Source organism: Xenia sp. Carnegie-2017, unplaced genomic scaffold (assembly GCF_021976095.1).
Source record: "Xenia sp. Carnegie-2017 unplaced genomic scaffold, XeniaSp_v1 HiC_scaffold_12, whole genome shotgun sequence".
NCBI lineage: Eukaryota > Metazoa > Cnidaria > Anthozoa > Malacalcyonacea > Xeniidae > Xenia > Xenia sp. Carnegie-2017.
In genome coordinates this window covers 52,678-74,825 of record NW_025813425.1, presented here as the reverse complement: position 1 = coordinate 74,825, position 22,148 = coordinate 52,678, and the positions used below count along the sequence as shown (strand labels likewise).

Sequence of the window (22,148 nt, the reverse complement as noted above, 5' to 3'; positions counted from 1 at the left end):
ACATTAATAGTTTAAGTTTAAACGAGTGATGAGAAGCCTAACAGTGTTAAAGTGTTTAGGAGAATGTGCTAGAAATATAAAGTATGCAGTTTTCGGCATATACAACCATGGTCATAAAAACGTTTTATTAGAGAGACATTGTTAGTTTGAGTTTAAACGAGTGATGAGAATGCTAACAGTGTTAGAGTGTTTAGAAGAATGTGGTAGAAATATTAAGTATGCCAGTTTTCGGCATATATAGCCATGGTCGTAAAAACGTTTTATTGGAGAGAAATTGTTAGTTTGAGCTTAAACGAGTGACGAGAATACTTAAAGTGTCAGAGTGTTTAGAAGAATGTGGTAGAAATATAAAGTATGCCAGTTTTCGGCATATATAACCATGGTCGTAAAAACGTTTTATTAGAGAGACACTGTCAGTTTAAGTTTAAAAAAGTGATGAGAATGCTAACAGTGTTAAAGTGTTTAGAAGAATGTGGTAGAAATATAAGCTATGCTAATTTTTTGGCCGTTACACATACCGTTTTGTTTACCATCAGCAAGAAAAGAGATTGCACTAGGTTTAATTAATGATTTATTTATGTCTTTATTGTGTGTTTTCTAAACTATGTTTAAAGTTGATTGCATTTCTTCCAGATGGCAACAACGATAAGAAAATTTTCAGGAAAATTCTCAACAAGGCAGAACTAACCGAAATCGTCCTTTCCTATTGGAATTACAGTACAGACTTAAGATAATACTTTGAATAATTAAATGTAAAAAATGTTAAAAAAAGAAAATAAATTGTCCTAAAAAGAATTCGTCAAATGTATCTTTACGATAAGTTCTCCACACTTTACGTGATTATTACACATCCTATTAATAAATTGATGTGTACAGTTTAATGAAGAAAACATCGAAGAAGAGTACCAGGACATGGAAAAAGAAACTGAAATAGACGAAATAAACGAGAAGAAAGTACATGAGTTCAAACAAGAAAAGAAGCTTGAAGATATCGACGAAGAAGAATTTCAAGATAAAGATATGGACTACGAGCACAACACAGAGAAATATCTTAAAGAAGAAGAAAACGAAGATAACGAAATGAAACCAGAGAAACATTTCATGATACAAGAAGAGGAATGAGATTTATATTTAGATATGTTTTTCTTCGTCATCAAATCTTATGTGCAATTTCTGAATTTAGACCGAAAGCAGACTTAAATATGAAAAATATGTATGAAAAGGTAAATTTGAGTTTTCACATGACGAAAGTTAAGATCTATATCTATCAAGATAAACAATACGCAATTAATATAGTAATTCTTACTTCTCAGGATGACTTTTGCAAAGTGTTTTTATACGACAGTGGAATGTGCCAGCGAATGCACATATGTATCTTTTTTGGGGGAAATAGGTGATATAGTTTCTGGATTCAGGATGGCAAAAATGAGCAACAATTATGAAATTTGTCAAGAATTGTTGCAATCCGCCAAAAAGCATCATCAACCTGTAACTCATGCATTAAGGTTCACATTTAAAGTTTATACTTAATTATTTTTAAAACATTTTACTTGTGATTACGTTTTTATTTTATAGATCGAGTAAGATAGAAGCAATGGGTTTGCCTCAAGGCTATGATGCCAGTGAGCCAGGAAATATCTTTGAGGCGCTTAGTACGGATCCTGACCGGATGAAACTTGATGCCTTCCTGTACGGAATTTCCCATCAGCATAATTTAGCACTAGAGGTGACTTTTGCTCTACCTAAAAAATTTACCCAATAATACATTATTTCACATATAGATTTATCCTTAATAATTCAAATGAACTGAGATTTGATTATTATTATAGCGCACCAGGCAAACGAATACGGAAACTGCAGGCAAGAAAATTGTGTCTGAAATTCAGAATTTCCTGGAAGAAGATATTATCGAATAATCTAATTAATCGCCGTACACACCATTTAATTCTACGGTTTTAAATTGAATAAAGTGATCATAAGCTTAATTTTGATACAACATGCCTTTCTGATAAAAACTCAATTTGGGGGGCACAATTGCGCATACTGGTGTGTCAGAAGCCAATGCTGCCAATAACCTTCTGCACGACTTTGGACAACTCGTGATAAATCCTTGTGTCTCTAACCATTGAAGTAGAGTCCTAAGCCCCTTTGAAGATATCTATAAATACGAGGAATTGTAGTATAAAACGAACTCTGGAGTGGTCATAGAAAATTCTGTACTCGTCGTGTAATAAATTCTTCTTACTTCAGATTTTAATTCTTGAAATTCGTCCCAACTTAGCTACGAATCACTGTACTTCTTCAATAAAGCTCACACATTTCTCCTGTTGATGAAATTGCGCATTTCAAACCTAGTATTTGACAAAAGAAAACAGGTTGTTATTTTTATAACTATAAGCTGTGTACAAAAACAAAGTGAGAGAAGTCACCATCTTGCACAAAATGCTTTCTGATACGTAGATGAACACTCGTATTTACTAATTAGCAGACCTGTATATACTATATATTACAGATAAACTTCAAAAATACTTATCTTCCATCTAGCAATCCAGTATCAGACTCTCTTAAATTATTTGGCAAGAAAGTTTCTGTATTTCAAGAGACGCTCCATCCATCACCACCTTTTGGGGAATCCTTCTACGTAATTCACAAAAAAAAACCATTGTCAAAATCAATATCAAGCAACCTTGATAAGAGAAAACTCAATAACTTAATAAAACAAGCGATCACTATCTCAATGGAATATTCACATTTTACAGCTGAAAATGAAATGATGCTTACCCTTATCATGGCAATGATAGCGAGACGAAACTTGGCGTAAGTTATTTCCTTTGGGAAATTCAAATTACCCGAAGACACTTGCTTTGTACATATGCAACATAATATTCGTACATAGGTAAACTGAACAAGAATAAAAAAGAGAAAACATTCAAAAGAGATAGGGCAAACGTAGCTACTAATGCTTCGGCACATTTTCATTAAAAAGTGCCTCGACGTTATAAAAAGCCGAATGTAATCTTTCAGAACGGCATGAGATATTGAATATGATCCAAATCATACAATCCTGTTTTCAATGCCATCATAATGCTTTTTCGTAGCACAAGAGGAACAAGGTCTACAATACACTAAATAATCTATTTAAGTCAAATAATTATGAAGTAAAGCGTAACCTATAACAAATCAGAACTTACCCTTCACGTCATGGATTGAATAAAAGTACGCAACTGAACACAAGTCTACGTACAACCATTAATCTAGAATAGAACGTTTATCCTACTCTGCACCACAAGAACAAATACCACTTTCATATGGCGCCAAAATTTTATGACCATCTTTTTCAGGAAGATCAGCGAAATCGCTTGCATCATTTTCATTGGCTAAAATGATAAAATTGTAATACTTACAAAATGCTAGAAAGTGCTAAATACCATACTGATAAAGGAAATAGTATATATAAGGCTAAAAGGATGTTCACCATTGCAGATTATCTTGCATACCTGTTTCAAATCAAGAAACCTTTTCTTTGCTAAGTGTAGCCAATTCAAAATAGTCTCGCATCTCTGGTATAATTCCAAAGGAAAACTTAAAGGGCCAATGGAGAATCCATTTCATCCTCTTCAACAATTTGTATGGCTTTTGCAAGGGTTGTCACATGAATGCAATGATATGACGAAGAGTTGCAACATTTTAACTCGGGCTGGGGCGGCGTTACTTTTGAATACATAACAGGGAAACCTTCCTCATGTCCACCACCATCTGCAGTTCTTTCCCATGTAAGAAATACATCTCACTCTGCCTACTTCTCAATTCTCTCTTCCTCTTCGGACATTTATGACCTTATCATTCATGAAACCCTCTCTTAACCCCCAAGGCAACTCAATCCCCCTTCACCTTCTTTAATATACCGCCATTCTCATTTAATTCCGTCATCTAAACTTCATACTCCCCTCACATGTAAATTAACACCCTGTAATATATGCTTGTATTTAAAACCTCGTGTATATAATTTATCTCAAATAATCTGAAGATGTCCTAAGTAAAAGACGAAGCGTTATTAATAAAAAAACCTTTTATTTTATTATTGTGATGGCTTTTTTCAAAGTCTTATGTTGGGCTATTATGTTCATATTGAAAATCCTCTGTAATAATAGAGATAGATTGCTTGGTAAAAATATCTTCAGAATCCTACAAATAAAGACCATTATTTAATTTAAAATGTGTACAGACTTTTAATAAGTGTTGAAATAATGCATGCCTTCTTTAAATTACTTCAAAATTTTTCATTTTTTCTTGTGAAAGCAGTCCTACATATAACCATTTCCATTGACTTTTCATGAGAAACAATATCAATATGTACATTACAAACCTGTGTTTGGGTGGTTAAGTCTTGGTGCTTGTCATAATTGTCAGCAATATCTTCACTTGTTCATTCTACATATAAATGAAAAAAAAACCATAAACATAGCGTATTTTTATATCTACATAGTTTTACAATATATGTAAACTTACCAAATCCCTAAATTCATTTTCTTGCTCAAAAAATTGAGATTCATATGACACACTGCTATTCTATTAACATATATGACATTGTGATTAAAGGATATAGAGAATCCAGACTTGAAATTGGAAAATGTGCTCAGAATAATTGTTTTTCCTTACACAACATTGTGGGCATAAATAAATTTGTACACATACTTTTGTTAATATAACTGTGGTAATAAATATAAATTAATATGAAATTGTGCAACAAGAAACAATAAAAAGAACACTTTAAAAATTCCTACTTCATCATCTTTTTGTTTGTTTCCTTTCCTCTCCACGTTATTGTAAAAGAACTTATTTCTTCCTGAATTGATACATTTTGCAAGTGTACCCAAAAAATAATACCCCGATTTATAAAAACCAGTACTGCACGTGTTCTTGGATTCACAAAGTTAGCCTAGAATTAGACTAAGTACCATTCTCCCAGCCTGACTTCTCCGATAGATATTTACAAAAGTACTAAGCTTTGTACTGAGTAACTGAGCCCTGTTGATCGATTGCCTTGCTTCGAACTTTTGATGTTGCAAACTCTTAAAAAATATGAATACACAAAGAAATATTGTTCTCATACATCAACTATGAAAAATGTAGTAAATGGAAGCCCTAAAATTTCTTTCTTAAGCTGCACCAGTCGGATGGTTGTATTTGTGGTTGTATATGCCATTTTACGGCAGCGAAACATACCACGCTCCTACTAAGCGCCATCTTTTCTTTCTGTCTCACACTAACAGTGTCCGGAGATATTGAGGTCAGGAGAGACAAACATAGCCTTTAGATAGCACAGAAAGCAATCTAAATTGGCTATCTTCCGCATTCTAAAGTTTAGAAATCTGAGTAATACCCATTTAGAACGAGCGAAACGGGTGAATAATTTACTTATATCTTTCTATTTATATATTTCTCTCTTGAATTTTTAAAAGAACATGCACCAACACTTTTCCAACATTCCACGGAAGCAAAGTTGAAAAAAAAAATTATAATGAAGAAAAGTTTTATTATTTACTAGAAAAATAATGACGAGTGTCATTACTTATTTGAGTTCTAGTGTGCACGTATATATTGCTTAAGTTATTTTGCAGCTAACTTTGAGTAATTTTGGTTAGTTTCCGTTTTGTGTTATTCAAAGCAATTAAATTTTTAAAGAACGTTTTAGAGGTCTTCCTTCTTCTTAACTCTATTATTAAATTTGTAAAAGCCTTAATTCTTGTTTCAAGACATTAAATTTTTAAACATCTCCACTACTATATTAGAACAGGAAATATGCAAGTAATTAAAAAGGTTTTGTTATCTGCACTTGCTTAAATCTTCTTGTACAAGACTTCCAAAAGTACAGCACTTGTCTGTCAAATATTCCATAGATTAATGGATTGGCAGCGTGTGACCCCAGAATACTAAGACGAAAACCAACAAATACATGTATCATGTTAGCTTCTGCATTATAGTACTTCTGAAACCAAGCTGTCATATGATAAATATTACCAACTGAAAAACAAAGAACCGTTAGTGCACAAACAATAAATGTTTTCAAACTTCGAATATATCTTCTAAGACTTGAGCTGCTGGAGGATTGTACTTGAGAATGTGAAGGATTGGAGAGTGTTCGTAGTGCTTTTCTTTGTTTCATCAATGCTCGAGCGATTATGTAGTAAGTCAAAATCATGAAGATCATTGGGAAAATGTAGAGACATGAAACAGACGCAAACCATTCGTAAATGTAATAACGACGTTCAGGATCCACAAAGCACCTGAGAATTATTCTTCCAACTGCCGCAACCAAACTAATGATGTACACTAAGCCACAAACGATTTTTATCTTTCGTCGACTGAAGGAAAGTTTCAATGGATGAACTATGGCACGATAACGTAGAACTGAAATAATCAACATCATAGATACTCCACTTATTTTAAAAAAAGCCTCTATGCCGTCTATTGACCAAGCCGACCGAAATGAGATAATTTTTGATTTGATAGTAAAGATACCAAAAAAAATATAGTTTATCAATAAAAATGCGTCACATATCGCGAGATGCAAAACAAGAAAGTAGTAATTCTTTTTTAACAGAATCTTTTGTTTTAATATTGTAACGATCACAAGAGTATTTCCAACAATACCAAATATGCATATTGCAATTCTCAACACAAAGAAAATTGCCATAACAATATATGATGGATATGACTGACTTACTATACGTTTTGGAATGGTCTGTATACTTCTGTATTTCACTTTGCAAATACCAAAAAGAATTTGGTTTTTTGTTGCTCAGTAAGTGAAATTCTCAACAAATTTGTTATATTATTTGTTCTGCCTTCTTTAATGGCTATACTGACCAATTAGAATTCATGAAATTATATCAGGCTCCATCAGGATATTACTGATATGTCTGACGTACTGAGTGCCTTCTCTTCCTTTATTTCATTTTGCATATGCCTTAAGAAAATATACTTAAAGAATGATGCTTATTTTACATATTGTGATACTTCAAATTAGCATCAATTATATGTTGTCGGTATGAAATACAGCTGCTGGTCTTTTCCTTACAACAAATTGGCAGTTATAGTAATGAAAATTGAAGAACTGTAGCATTTAAGATGACAATATTATGACAAATTTGTGTTTTATAGTTAATCCAAATAGGCTTGACGAAAAAAAGCTGCTCCTGAGATTTCACTATATTGATGAAAATTTTGTTTTAATGTCTAAACTAAATGTCAGTGAATTAAGATATGACTAAGCATCTCCTTTGTTAATGAAGGGGGTGGGTAGGGTAGTATTTGGGGACACCGGACACACACTTATTGTTTAGATAAAATTTACGTTTCGCTATTGTGTTTGACAGCTTAGATATTAAATTTTCTTGTTTCGCGTAACAATCAATCATAAAAGAGTTCATGAAAATCGAAGTCATCAAAAAACGCCAATTGTTCACGTTATGTTTATTGAAGTTTGATAATTACCAACAAGACATCTTCTACAGACCAACAACTTCGCTTTCTACCAATGAAAAAGTGAATTTTTTCTGCAAATTTTTCCAATAAGCCAATCTTTCAGATGCCTTAATGTCGTCTTTTCTCTCTTTACAAGAGAATAAAAAAATGTCATTACAGCGGAAGGTTGTCTCTAACATAAAAACAGCCAAAATTTGCTAGAATACTGATATAAAGTCACGAATAAATGACCAAAATGTGCGTCAAGTAAGTGAACTGCAAAATTTATATCCCATAGAAGTGAAGAGGGCTACCGAAGTCCGAAGAGGTAAAAAAATGTTTTTCCCAGCAGTCTATAGAGCATCTGAATATTCATATTTTCTTATGAGGTGAAAGTATCAGTTTTTGAGTAAATATTCAACACCGCATCGCATCATGCACAGCTGTGTTTAATGAGGGCACGTTCTTAAAACGATACGAATCCAAAACTAATCAAGTTTGCGTTGTTTTGTTGTTTGTGAAATTATAATTTGGTCTCTTAGACTAACTATAATAGACTAAATTTTTCGTAATGCTTTTTATAATATTTAATTTTAAAATATTATTACAGTTAAATAAAAGTAAACCCACGTAACGTCTCATCACAGCTGCAAATGTGAATAGGCACGTTCCCTAAGACAAAGCGCATTTAATAATATCCAAATTTACCATATTTTCTTCGACGAAAAGCCATATTGAACAGTAAATTTTGACTATTTTAGGCAAAATCATTAGATTAAATTCTATAAAATATCAATAACCTCAATGATCAAATGCTTGTCAATATTTAAGATCATGGAAACAAGCATAAACTGACGGAAACGAAAAATGACGTTTTTACGAGAATTTCTAGCTTTTTCATTTTTTCTATATTTCACTTTCCAAATGCTATGAAAAACGGTTCATTAGATTTTTAAGTTGTTCAAGTAAAGTGTTTTAAATTATAGCAATAGAAGTTTACGCATCTGCTCTTTCTCATTTATTCTAACTTATTGTTTTAAACACTCCAAATACACTCGCTCATGTTTCACTATCCTAGGCACCGCCAACGCTCAATTTTCTCGAAAACTTAATGAAGCCTTACACATCCGCCAAAAAAACCGATCTTAACAAACAAATTAAACATTTTAACACCATTTTCTAGTTATAAGTATTCTAACCTGTCTCTATCACACTCATATCTACCTTTTTTCTACCTTTACGTCAACCTTTATGCTTATCTTTTTTGCGACATTATTGTTAACTTCTTTTATATTTTATACAAGATATTTCAAACAGTGGTCATTTTATGGGAGACAAGCATTGTTTCCAAAAGTGGAAAAGGACACAAATTTATTTTAATTTGCTTTTTTCTGAATGCGAAGCCATTTTAGGTTCTATTTATTAATAACTTACCTATATCTTTCTATCTTTACATTTCTCTCTCGAATCTTTAAAAGAACATGCACCAACACTTTTCCAACATTCCATAGAAGAAAAGATTGAAAAATAGCATCATAATGAAGAAAACGTTTATTATTTACTAGAAAAATGACGACGAGTTTCATTACTTATTTAGGTTCTAGTGTGCACGTATATATTGCTTAAGATATTTTGCAGATAACTTTGAGTTATTTTGGCTAGTTTCCGTGTTGTGTTATGGAAAGCAATTAAATTTTTAAAGTACGAATCAGAGGTCTTCCTTCTTCTTAACTCTATTATTAAATTTGTAAAAGGCTTAATTCTCGTTTCAACACATTAAATTTTTAAACATCTCCACTACTAGATTAGAACAGGAAATATGCAAGTGATTAAAAATGTTTTGCTATCTGCATTTGCTAAAATCTTCTTGTACAACACTTCCAAAAGTACAGCACTTGTTTGTCAAATATTCCATAGATTAATGGATTAACAGCGTGCGACCCCAGCATTTTAAGACAAACACCAACAAATACATGTGTCATGTTAGTTTCTGGATTATAGTACTTCTGCAACAAAGCTGTCATAAAATAAATATTACTAACTGAAAATCAAACAACCGTTAAAGCACAAACAAAAAATGTTTTCAAACTTTGAAAAAATATCTTTGAAGACTTGAGCTGGTGGAAGATTGTATATGAGAATGTGTCGGATTGGAGAGTGTTCGTAGTGCTTTTCTTTGTTTAATCAATGCTCGAGCGATTATGGAGTAAGTCACAATCATGAAGATTATTGGGAAAATGTAGAAACATGAATAAGACGCAAACAGTTTGTAAATGTAATAACGATCTTGACGATCTACAGGGCACTCTTGAAATGTTGTTCCAACTGTCGCAACCAAACGGTTTCCGTTCACCATAGGAAAACACTTTCGTACAATGAACCCACATTCTCGAACAGATATACTCTTATATTTATTTCTCAACACTTTTAGAGCATTTTACGCGACATAAGGAATCTTGATGAAACAGAGTTCATAACCTATAATAAAGTCATATATAACGATTAAGGACACAAGCGACTGCGTTCACGGATTACCGGTTGACAAAAAACACCACAAGTGGAGACATTCTCACCAATTTGCACGAGCTTCTCGAAAGTCAGACGGTTTATGTTTTCTTCTTGATGCATCTTTTTTCGGCATTGCTTCAAATCAAATGACACAAATGGGCTGTAATATGGACGGGCAGTACAGTACATAAGAGTATGCAACATATGTAATGTCCATTGTTCATTTATAAAATAAAAACAATAGTACCCGCTGGGTGATTGGTCTATAGCCGTGTGTGCATTGACCTGTGCAAACCGATTTCAACTCAACCAATCAATTCAATCTATTAACCAAAAAGAATTTGCATATCGATTTAAATTTGTCTGTTTTGAATTATTGTTTCGTATCATTGTATACAAGAGGTAAAACTGTTTTTCGTGTTTGCACCATTGCACTGGCTTATGCAAACCTTGAACCGTTTGTGGGAACTCGAGCAGATCAATCGTGCAACCCAAGACCTTCGGTCACCTGCTTGTACTGATATGCTCTTTAGTTTTTCCAAAGGTCTCATTGGTTTGCATAAGCCAAATTGTATTTCTCAGATGATATATGGGCATTAATAATTTTGAGTTTAATAGTATTTCAATCCAAACACGTATTCGGTTTCATTTCTCATTCACCTCTTAAAGCGGCAGTGCCATCAAGGGTGCCGAACCAGACAGCACTCTCTCGTCAGCATCGTTTCGTTAGCTTGAACATCGGTAAAGTTAGTCATCTGTTTGGAGTTAATCTCGAGCAGAATATGAAACATGGGAAGGCTTATAACGATAAAAAACAAATTGGATGATTTAGACGGACAAATCATGAGATTCGGTGTTTTCAAAAACTCGCCCCAGACCCCGTTGATCAACTGACCGAGCTTTGGATACGTGTCGTCTATTTTATAGATGATATGAATGCTCACAATTTAAAATGAATTGGGTTGGGCAGACAGAGCTAATTGGTTGGGATATATGTCGCATATAAACTCTTATTTGTAAGACATTGATAAATGATAAAGAACATAGTTCTCTCACAATTCAACTACGGGTCAAAACTTCCGGTGTTGTACAGAAGAAGAGAAAACGACTGTGCAATAACATGACGTCACAAAACCAAATGTTTGCGTGATATCAGTTATTATACTAAATACGTGAACAACTAAATTACATAATAAGTACATAAAAAGTAGCTATTAGTTTACGAATAATAGCTATGTCGTCTATTCAATGTCAATGTCCACTTCTGTACTCTTCGATGTTTTCATCTTCAGTATCGGATTCCTCGTACGTTGAGTTTTCAGATTCGTTGGGAATGTTGACATTATTGGTTAAGTTGACAATCTCAGCATGGAGAAGAAAAAATTCTCCAAGAGGAAGTTCAAAACTTTTCTTCAAGCTGAACAACTCCTTCCGTAATTTGGTTTTAAATCCCATCAGTTAATGGTTTTAACCAAGCATGAATTCATCGCTGCTCAAATCACCAAGATCAGCAAGTGCTTTATCAATTTTTGACCTAAGATTGGTGTAATACAATAGAAGCCTTTTTCTTTCCAAGTTTAAAAGTTTCTCTTTCTCGTCACATCGTTTTAGAATTAAGTACATTTCAATAGCCTTCTTCTTTGTGTATACTGGGACCGAGGCTTCCCCTAGAATGTCATCCTCACCAGACTCAAATCCCTCATATAAGGTCTGATGTAGGATCTTTCGTTTTGTCAAATGTCAGACGATCATGTAAACTGTTTATAAAATCACGAAGAGAATCAATGACAGCATTGTGTTTCTTAATTGTTAATTTCATCTTGTTCGTGACCTTGGTGATTTGCCTTGACAAGCGAGTGGCAATTTTCTGACCATCTAAACGAGTAAAAGGAATACAAAATTAACATTTACAAGAACAACGAAAGACAGATATGGTAACATAGCTTAGGTTACAGGTATGGGAAATTTACTGTGCATTACAGTACCTGCATACTTCTTTCTCAATGTTATTAAGAAATCCCTTTCTAAGGAAAGTCCATGTAAAGCTCCGATAGTATCTTTTCGTTTTCTTTGTATGACTAGCAATGCAACGACGTCAAAATTAGGATGACAAGGTTTCCATCTTTCTTTTACAGAATGCTTTCGTTCAATATCTGTTAAAATCTTTCGAATATTTCTTTGACACATTTATACATACTGGTATAGTTTTTTCGACATCTGATGAATTGAGTAATCTTCTTGTTATCTCCTGGTTTTCTTCAAAACATCCGAATGATGTAGCACTAAGAATTTAAATAATTCACCAATTAGGCTCAAAAGAAATATTAAAACGTCTATAGGCATGTATTATAGAGAAACAGCCAGTTTAGTACATTAAAACCTACCTAAGTTGTTAAAATGCAGTAGCTTTTGAACGTACGTCACTTTCCAGTTCTCCGTGGTATCTTTATGTTTTGTATTTAAAAAGTATGTCTTTAAATCCTCCAGACTTAATTGTTAAGAATGAAACTATTTCCCATGAATAACATTATATACCTGGGTTGACTCTTGACATAATTTCCTTCTCTCTGGCCTCCCACTGACAAACAATTTCAGGATCGTACGTCACTAACAAACAAAATAAATATGTATGTAACTATATATGCTACTGGTTTTGTATTTTCCCGTACTATAAAAAATCTCGTTTTTTAGTAGGGTATTTCGTAAAAACGAGTATGCTATTTTGAAGTACAATCAATAGTAATAAATCTTTATCTTTTAAATTCGATGAAGAAGCCTTTATTAAATTACGACATATTTTCCTTAGATGCAAATTGAATTGAGAGTTTGGTTAGGCAAAAACAAATCTTAAATACTTTTCGGCCACAGAAAACATAAGAAATTTCTAACCTACCAGAACTACTTCCCAGTTAGTTATCTAAATAAATCTTTCATTTCTTGTTGCGTTTTAATGATAAGTTGTAGACCTTTTTAAGCTTCGACGTTAACGATTTTATATATTTTGTATATTTTAACAAATCGTATACAGAAAATAAAAATAATTAAGGCGCAACAAACAAATAAAAACATTTTCATTGTGTCAACGCATAGTTTCACATAAAGCAATGACAATATTCAAGCACCTGCATTGCTAAAATTTCTTCGAGATAAGTGAAAAAGCGCGTCTGTCAAAAGATTACTCTTCTACTGGCAGACATCTCCTTAGTAATTGCTGAGAACCCACGAAGGTAAGCCCAGAGCCTTTTTAATAGCCTCACCATCTGTATGACCAAAACCATCGAGCCTTCTAGGACAGAATTTGTCCTGTTTTTTTGAAGACATTAAAAAATAATATTTTACATACGGCGGCTTTTTATCAAGGAAGAAACCAGAGCAGAAAAGATTGTCTTTCTTCAATCGCTACATCATTACCCAGGGATGTATTTTTCTGGAGGGAGGGGGTGCTCTAGTTTGGATAAGATTCTAGTGGCTGCTTGTTGCCGTAACATGCAAGACATTTTTCGTTAAATTTTGTTACTTATATACAATGATTGGAGATTTTTGAAATTGTGCTCCATAAACCCCAATTACGATCGCTTGATGGTTTGGTATACATAAATTTCTTAGGGAAACTGCCACTCCTCATCCATCTCCATTAATCAAGGTTGGAGGAGAGCACATTCCTCCACTATCCCGCCTCTTAATCCATCCCTGTCATTACCAGGTACAAAGCTTTATTCATTACCTCGCATGAAGCCTTGTGTCCATAACAATGAAATATCGGCACCGAAAAGGACACTTTTGAAAAAATGTCATGCCTCTTGTTTGCCTAGAACGGTACCAATTTATTCAAAGTTTAGTTGGTGAATGAACTTGTCCCACATCATACATGCCAACATTAAAATACCTTTAAATGTGATGATAATACACATCCAATATCATACATTATTTTAAAATCAACACTAGGACTTTGGTCAGCATCTTTTAAAATGCTTTGGAATAGGAACAGCGAATACGAAATTCTGAATATTAATAATAAGACACTAAATATTATTAAAGGGTAATAATAGATCTCGTTAGCACAGAATCGTTTTGTCCTTTGTCCCTTTATTTCAAAATTGACAAAGGAAAAGAAATTATAACCCGACGTTTTGTTCTCCTTACTACCTCATCAAAGATCAAGAATATTGGCAATTACGTGCAAACCAAGGCTAAGACACTAACCTTTCCCCATATTTAGTGCTGAAAAGTCGTCCAGGGTGTGAATGCTGACTACAACAACTACCAAACACTCCTTTTTCATCAAAAAGTTGACTTTTTCCTTTGGAGTGAAGTGCTTCTGTAACTTCTTTTGCTTTAAATATCTGACAACTCTAAAAGAAGTTGGAGCACATTATAGATTAGCGCATATATAACAATTGTTTTATTACTGTAAAAATAAACATGACAGTTTACACAATCAAGTCATAGACCATACATAAACATAATAAATTAGAGGAAATGAAAAAAAATTGGCTGTTTGTAATTTTGATTTTAAATCCACGTAGCTACTTACGTATGTATCAGGGCCAATGGACCTGCATGAAGCATAGACCCACTTTTCTCAGGGGCGAAGCCAGCCCAATTTTATGGTAAACATGTAAACAATTTTATGGTAAACATGTAAATTTTATGGTAAACATGTAACACTTCATATTTCACAACAACTTTAAATGTTCTGATAATATATGTGACAAAAAAACATATACTTTAAAATAGTTCACAAAGCAAATAGTAGAAAAAAAGAAATCAAATACTGACTTGTGGGCAAAGAGGGCAATTTCTATAATCAATCAGGTCTTTCTGTATGAACTTTAATGATCTGACTTGGTGTTTGAAAGATCTGACAAAAAAATCAAATTCTTAAATGATATAATATATACAGTCAAACCTCTTGTATCAAATGACCCTGTACTAAGCAGATACTGTGTAAAATCCAAAACTTAATCTCATATAGATAATAATGATGAAAGTATAATGATGAAACCTCAATCAAGCTGACACTTTCATTAAGCTGACACTAGTCTGTTGTCCAATGGTGTGTACTTAAAACAGGTTAGACTGTACTGCTCTACACATATAATCTAACTATTAGGTCTACAATAACTGTAAATAGACTTATGTTTTATAACACATAACATACCTGTATTCATCGAATGATCAATTGTTTAACATGTTATATATGTTTTTCACCTTAACATGAATAAAATGAACACCTAGTAAACTTGTGCATTTGTTTCAAAAATAAAATAAGGTTGAATACACAAAGTCATAACAGCAAAGGAAACTTCATGAACAATTTGAATGTGCTCTTATCTTATTTAAGGCAAATACGCATTATTTATGTTGTTTGTAAATAACAGTGATTCAATAAAACTACTTCCCATCTATTTCCACTATTTGATGGGTAGACTATCACATGGGTACACAATTCAGGTTTATAAGAAATACATACCAGTCTAGGTAGCATTTCAGGATATTCAACTTCAACAGTGCTGCAAAATTTGTGCAAGGATACATGGCTCTCGAGCAAGAATTTTTCAGCAAAATCCATAAAGTCAAAGTGAAATGCAATTTTGGGTTTAGAAGATGAGCCTGGCCACATCTGGAGTTTAATTAGTTTTTCAGCATCCTTAATACACTGACAGAATTCAACAATTTTTAAATGCTGCCGACCCAAATTTTGTATGAGATTAAAAATTGGATTATTTGATATGCAAATAATTAACATAGAAATTATTGGCCTAAATGAAGCTAATACTTAACAGTATGACCAACATATACACATTTACATGTAGTCAATGTCAAAATACTGTCATTGCTGCCATACTGTACCTTTTCCATCCACACATATTATAGTATGTGATTCTGTTGAAGAGCAGTTAGCATGCTGACTGTCACGTAATATACCACCAAAAAGTAATGGAACAAACATTTCACAATCAGTCTAAAGAGTAGTTATTTAAGCATCAAAACATGTATACATTACATAAGACACCATGCACAGCATATAGCAGCATATCGTTCTTGAAAATGATTGATAGTTTTAACAAAATACTACAGATTAAGTTACTTCAGAGTTAAGACATGGTCGTAAGAAATTGCCAGCATTTGATGAATACTAGAGCTTAACAAGCCAAATTCCAAATGTAAAGAGCAAAAATATTTCATCTGAAGAATTGACTTTTGGAAATAATCACCTAGAATTGCCTTCCAATAGACGACTTAACTTGTTTATGTTTTGCTGGCAGACAAATTTTATAGGGATTCATCTATGCCGCCAGAAAGAATTAAGCTTACCTTCCATACTTCAACCAAATGGAAAACATTCCTCGTTCGATGAAGGGATTCCGCACACTCAAAACAGTAGAACTGTCCGTGACCACAATCGCGACATCTAATTTCTGCTTTTTTTGCTGGTATCCCATCTTCTACGCACTTTTTGCTGGTATCCCATCTTCTACGCATTTTACACAAAAGCATTGTCCTGGTAACATGGCACAATTTTCGATGTACGACTTTACTAAATTATCTTGCAAACACTTCCAGGATTCGCTTTCATTCACTCTCCTCCTTTCATATCGAGATCCAGTTCTACGTAAATTATTTGTACCTTCGTTAAGGTTTTCTTGAAAGCCTTCAAATGTATCGATCGTACGAAATGGAACAACAACATTAGGAGAGAGAGAAATATTTTTTCTACTAAGTTTCCCAGCCGCAGAGTATGTCTTCACAGTCAAAGAGTATTATACCATGCACGATATATTTTTTGGCTAAACAGTATAAAAGTTTGTGATGCATTACGTAACGTCACACTACAGCGTTCGTCATCGTTTGTTATCACAATGCATCACAGTACATATTAATAAATCCCAGACACTGATCACAATGCATCACACTGTATCACAATGCATCACACTACATCACAATCCATCACAATCCATCACAATGTATCACAATGTATCACAATGCATCACAATGCATCACAATGTATCACAATCCATCACACTACATCACAATGCATCACACTGTATCACAATGCATCACACTACATCAAAATGTATCACAATGCATCACAATGTATCACAATGTATCACACTACATCACACTACATCACAATGCATCACAATGCATCACAATCCATCACACTATATCACAATGTATCACAATGTATCACAATCCATCACACTACATCACAATGCATCACAATGTATCACAATGCATCACAATGCATCACAATGCATCACAATGCATCACACTACATCACAATGTATCACAATGTATCACAATTGACATCTTGACATCTTGACATCTTTTCGCAAATCGTCAACCGATTGACAATTGTTACGTCTGCGCATCGACATATTTTCAGCTTTTCGACATATTTTCATATTTTCAATGTATCACACTACATCACAATGTATCACAATGTATCACAATGTATCACAATCCATCACAATGCATCACAATGTATCACACTACATCACAATGCATCACAATGTATCACAATGCATCACAATGTATCACAATGCATCACAATGCATCACAATGCATCACAATGCATCACACTACATCACAATGTATCACAATGTATCACAATTGACATCTTGACATCTTGACATCTTTTCGCAAATCGTCAACCGATTGACAATTGTTACGTCTGCGCATCGACATATTTTCAGCTTTTCGACATATTTTCATATTTTCAATGTATCACACTACATCACAATGTATCACAATGTATCACAATGCATCACAATGCATCACACTACATCACAATGTATCACTTATATAAACTCCAATTCATTGGGTTGATTTCCTTTAACATAATGCGCAGCCAAGAAAGAGTTATCAAAAACACTTGAGAAGGGCTTTCAGATCTGAAAAAAATTAATTGTTATGTAAATGTATAATAAATACAAAGTTTTTCTGAAGATGCGCTTTAGTCAAGCATTCTCTGTGCTTACCTATAAAGAGGACTCCATTTATCGATTATTCCTCCTCCTCTAACTATAAACAAATGCCCTCTTGACCACTTTTGAAGTCTTTGTTTTCCCCCAGTTTCCTTATTTCATTTGTTTTTGTTGGTTCAACACAATCTCTTAAAATAGCTTTAATTGCATCTGGCTCATTATTAACGAACTCAGCATTGCCTATATGGTACAAATTAGCGTTAGCACTAGTTATCAATTGTGTTTAGAAACGACACACAATACACAGCTTTGTTGTTCCATGCATTGTTCAAAAAGAATAAAACACCTACACAAGGCTTTCTAAGTTCTAACCGACAAGAAATTTGTCAAGAGATTTGGTTTTCATTTACAAAAGAATGACTTTGAGGCTTGAGGCCTGAAACTTTTGACGCCACACTTTTATAAACATTGAAAGTGCGAGAAGGCAAAGAAAAAGCACGCAAAATCAAACTAATCCAAAGTAACAATTTCCCCACCATCACACGTGCATGTATAACTATAATCCAAATGCTGTCATAAAAAGTTATTTTTCTATCTTAAAAAAATAATAAGTTATTAGTTATCGGTACCAATGTATTGAAATTTCATCATATATATAATGTGGATGAGATTAAAAAATTCAAATTCATGCCGTCATTCACAAACCTGCTTTATAACACACTGTCATTAACGACCACTTTTACGTTAGTAGGAAAACTTAGGTTTCACTGATATATTACTATATTAGCTACAATGTAAAACTGTTTTTCATATTGTGAAATAAACAAATTTTAGACAAATATACCTTGTGACTCCACAACACTATTTCCTACTGGAAAAGTGTCGTCATCTTTATCAAGCTTTCCCAGTGTTTCGTCCATTTTTGACACGTCATTGTTAGAAAGCAGACCTGTGTCGTCAATCAATTCTTCACCTATAAAATAGAGTAATTCTTTGTAGTAATTTTCTGTCAGCTCTGTAATACACATATCATTGAGACAAATTTAGAGAAAGGGGTACCAATTTCCCTGCAAAATACTATATACCAAAGCAAGAGCAGTTGTGATTAAGTGTAAAAGCTCTGTTAATGTATCTCGAATTGATCATGAAAATCGGACTTTATTCTCAAGCATGATTATAGTCATGACAATTTTGGAGTACATACCTATGTTACTTGGCTTCACACCACAATATCTTAAAAATCCACGCACACTAGTGGGTACATTAGGGAAGTTTTTTTCCAAATATTGCACATGCTGTTTGCAGAATGCCTTTCCATGCTGAGGCGACTCAGTGCATACATTGGGAAAGTTCAGCAATGGAATACCCTTTACAAAATTCTGAAAACAATTTCATATAATATTATTAAGTTACGAAAAGGAAAGGAGTAATTTTATATAAAACTAAGATAAGTACCTTTCTACGCATCATGCAATGAGGAAACATTAATTTCCATATTCCATCGGCAACCTATAGCCTTCCACATCCTATAAGTTTGATTACGAAAATATCTTAGCCTGATGAGAATCACAGCTATTTTCCAATAGAATATATTTATAGCTTTTAAACTAACTTTAAAATACAATTGCATCTAACTTACCGCGCTCTTTGCAAGTATCAGAACAATCATCTGATGTATGCTCGTACAAACTTCTCGCCCTAATTTTGTCGATTTGTTCTAGAACCCTAGAAGAGTCCCCATCTTCTTTAAGCAAACCAAAAAAGTCCAGTTGTCCCAATTCCCTCAACTCATTCTCCATCTCGCCGACCCAAAATGAAGCAGCAACTTGTTTCTTCCAAAATCTTTATATAAAACGCAAATAATGCTTACCATCAAAACTGTAACAACGTGATAACAGTAATACAGATCTACAACATATCGTTCTCTTACTGCCATTGTATACTTCATTAAACGCTTCAGAAAAACCGTTAAATGATACCCACGAATGACAACTATAGAAAACATGTTTCATTTGTAAAATCTACTTGCTATTTTAACATTAATTAATCAAGTGATTATATTGTAACTTACGCGAGTGACAGCTGCCACTGAAGCAAAGTTGAATCAACAAAACAGAGATCCGTAGCCTCGATCATTTTTCTTTGTTCGGGATATAACATCCAGCCATCTTTCCCATTACCGTACTTGGAATATCCATAAAGCAAATTACAGCGATTGCATCTAAGCGAAACTTTCACTCCATCGGTAGTTCCAGATCGTGTACCTGAACTTTTACTGGCTTATTGTAGCTCACAAGATCATGGTTGCACTTAATACATTTGGAGCATGGAGGTGTAACTACATGCAACTTCCTATCGTTGTACTAGGAACTTTTAATTTAGAAGCGGACTGTAAAAGAACATTTCCATCTTCTTCTTCTAAATTGGGACATACAAAGCCAACACTTCTTTACGTACATTCACGGGGAGTACAAGCAAAGAAGACGCAACATTGGCAATAGAGCACACAAGTGACAACCCATATTTCAAAACAAGAACAAACAGAATTACATCAACATTTAGATCATTGCAGACTTTCAAATTAATAGATTGGATATCACTTAATATCCTCGACCCCACATATTCTTGATGTAGTTCCTCGTTGACATCTTTTCGCAAATCGTCAACCGATTGACAATTGTTACGTCTGCGCTTTGACATATTTTCAGCTTTTCCTAGTCAGAAATGTTTTGGCTTTCCCCAGTGATCCAGTGAGAAATGACTTTGGCTTTTCCCAGTCAGAAGTCATGGGAAATACTATTATTATGCATATTAAGCAATCTCGATTGCAATTGGCTAAGAACCTACCCACAATGCTATAGGTGTCATATCATATAATTGTCCATGCAAAATTGTAAATAAAAAAGTATAATAGCAGACTCTTGCTCGATATTTGCAAGCGTTTTGCAAACTTTTTTCGCTCGAATTATTGAGTATTAAGACGTAAAAATAAACGGAATGGGTTAAATTGTCAGTGAGGAGAGTTTTCATCGAGTATTTTCGGGAGAAAGACGAATGCGACACTGCGGACATTACGTCATACGAGTGTGATAGTGTGATGTCGTGTGATGCATCACAATATTGCTAGCCAAAGTAGCAAAAAATATATTGCGCATCAGATGCAAATACAACCATCAAAATGAGGGTATCTGCTGACCAAAAACGTGCCTACCTCAGACCTAACGACAACTGGACTAATCAAGTAGAAAAGACTCCTAGCTAGATATTGCGCATTGGTGACACATGACAAAAGTGGCGTTCTGTGTACTTACTATAATAATATATAACCATGCTCGTAAAAAAGTTTTATTAGAGAGACATTAATAGTTTAAATTTAAACGAGTGATAAGAAGGCTAACAGTGTTAAAGTGTTTAGAAAAATGTGGTAGAAATATAAAGTATGCCAGTTTTCGGCATATATAACCATGGTCGTAAAAACGTTTTATTAGAGAGACATTGTTAGTTTGAGTTTAAACGAGTGATGAGAATGCTAACAGTGTTAAAGTGTTTAGAAGAATGTGGTAGAAATATAAGCTATGCTAATTTTTTGGCCGTTACACATACCGTTTTGTTTACCATCAGCAAGAAAAGAGATTGCACTAGGTTTAATTAATGATTTATTTATGTCCTTATTGTGTGTTTTCTAAACTATGTTTAAAATTTATTGCAATTCTTCCAGATGGCAACAACGATAAGAAAATTTTCAGGAAAGTTCTCAACAAGGCAGAACTAACCGAAATCGTCCTTTCCTATTGCAATTACATTACAGACTTAAGATAATACTTTGAATAATTAAATGTAAAAAATGTTAAATAAAGAAAATAAATTGTCCTAAAAAGAATTCGTCAAATGTATCTTTACGATAAGTTCTCCACACTTTGCGTGATTATTACACATCCTATTAATAAATTGATGTGTACAGTTTAATGAAGAAAACATCGAAGAACAGTACCAGGACATGGAAAAAGAAACTGCAATAGAGGAAATAAACGAGAAGAAAGCACATTAGTTCAAACAAGAAAAGAAGCTTGAAGATATCGACGAAGAAGAATTCCAAGATAAAGATATGGACTACTAGCACAACACAGAGAAATATCTTAAAGAAGAAGAAAACGAAGATAACGAAATGAAACCAGAGAAACATTTCATGATACAAGAAGAGGAAGTAGTTAACTAATATATATATATATATCATCGCAGGCT

The 22,148-nt window shown here is 33.6% G+C and overlaps 1 protein-coding gene and 2 long non-coding RNA genes across 7 annotated transcripts; all 3 read right to left on the bottom strand.

Moving 5' to 3' along the window:
- Positions 1 to 1,888: 1,888 nt before the first annotated feature.
- Positions 1,889 to 2,345, bottom strand: LOC124446485. The gene is made up of 2 exons (XR_006948453.1): positions 2,246 to 2,345; positions 1,889 to 2,158 (listed from the first exon to the last, which is right to left on the bottom strand). It is a non-coding gene; the product is annotated as an uncharacterized LOC124446485 (long non-coding RNA).
- Positions 2,346 to 4,103: 1,758 nt separating this feature from the next.
- Positions 4,104 to 4,677, bottom strand: LOC124446492. The gene is made up of 3 exons (XR_006948454.1): positions 4,510 to 4,677; positions 4,367 to 4,431; positions 4,104 to 4,185 (listed from the first exon to the last, which is right to left on the bottom strand). It is a non-coding gene; the product is annotated as an uncharacterized LOC124446492 (long non-coding RNA).
- A 6,439-nt stretch (positions 4,678 to 11,116) lies between these two features.
- LOC124446449 lies at positions 11,117 to 16,872 on the bottom strand. 5 transcript variants are annotated; one of them, XR_006948435.1, is made up of 14 exons: positions 16,294 to 16,872; positions 15,829 to 15,940; positions 15,449 to 15,634; positions 15,137 to 15,186; positions 14,510 to 14,836; positions 14,179 to 14,327; positions 13,862 to 13,976; positions 13,700 to 13,783; positions 13,098 to 13,278; positions 12,511 to 12,582; positions 12,360 to 12,419; positions 12,173 to 12,257; positions 11,961 to 12,053; positions 11,117 to 11,850 (listed from the first exon to the last, which is right to left on the bottom strand). XR_006948435.1 is itself a non-coding variant. In XM_046997303.1 (4 exons), the coding sequence occupies exons 1-4, from the start codon at positions 16,474 to 16,476 to the stop codon at positions 14,783 to 14,785; spliced, it is 570 nt and encodes a 189-aa protein (XP_046853259.1). In that variant the 5' UTR covers positions 16,477 to 16,872; the 3' UTR covers positions 14,602 to 14,782. The 5 variants fall into 5 exon arrangements, 1 of the variants encoding a protein (XP_046853259.1); XR_006948431.1 differs by lacking the exon at positions 13,098 to 13,278; XR_006948434.1 differs by lacking the exon at positions 13,098 to 13,278 and having other exon boundaries at positions 15,449 to 15,598.
- Between the last annotated feature and the right edge of the window lie 5,276 nt (positions 16,873 to 22,148).

Bases quoted from the DNA above. Each gene is read 5' to 3' on its own strand.
- LOC124446449 (XM_046997303.1), bottom strand. From the start codon at position 16,476: ATGCTTTTGTGTAAAATGCGTAGAAGATGGGATACCAGCAAAAAGTGC. The intron at 15,670-15,828 runs GTACAGTATGGC...TACAAAATTTGG, and splicing joins AATATGTGTGGATGGAAAAG to GTCGGCAGCATTTAAAAATT. The intron at 14,837-15,448 runs GTATGTATTTCT...TTTTTTTGTCAG, and splicing joins CTGAAATGCTACCTAGACTG to ATCTTTCAAACACCAAGTCA.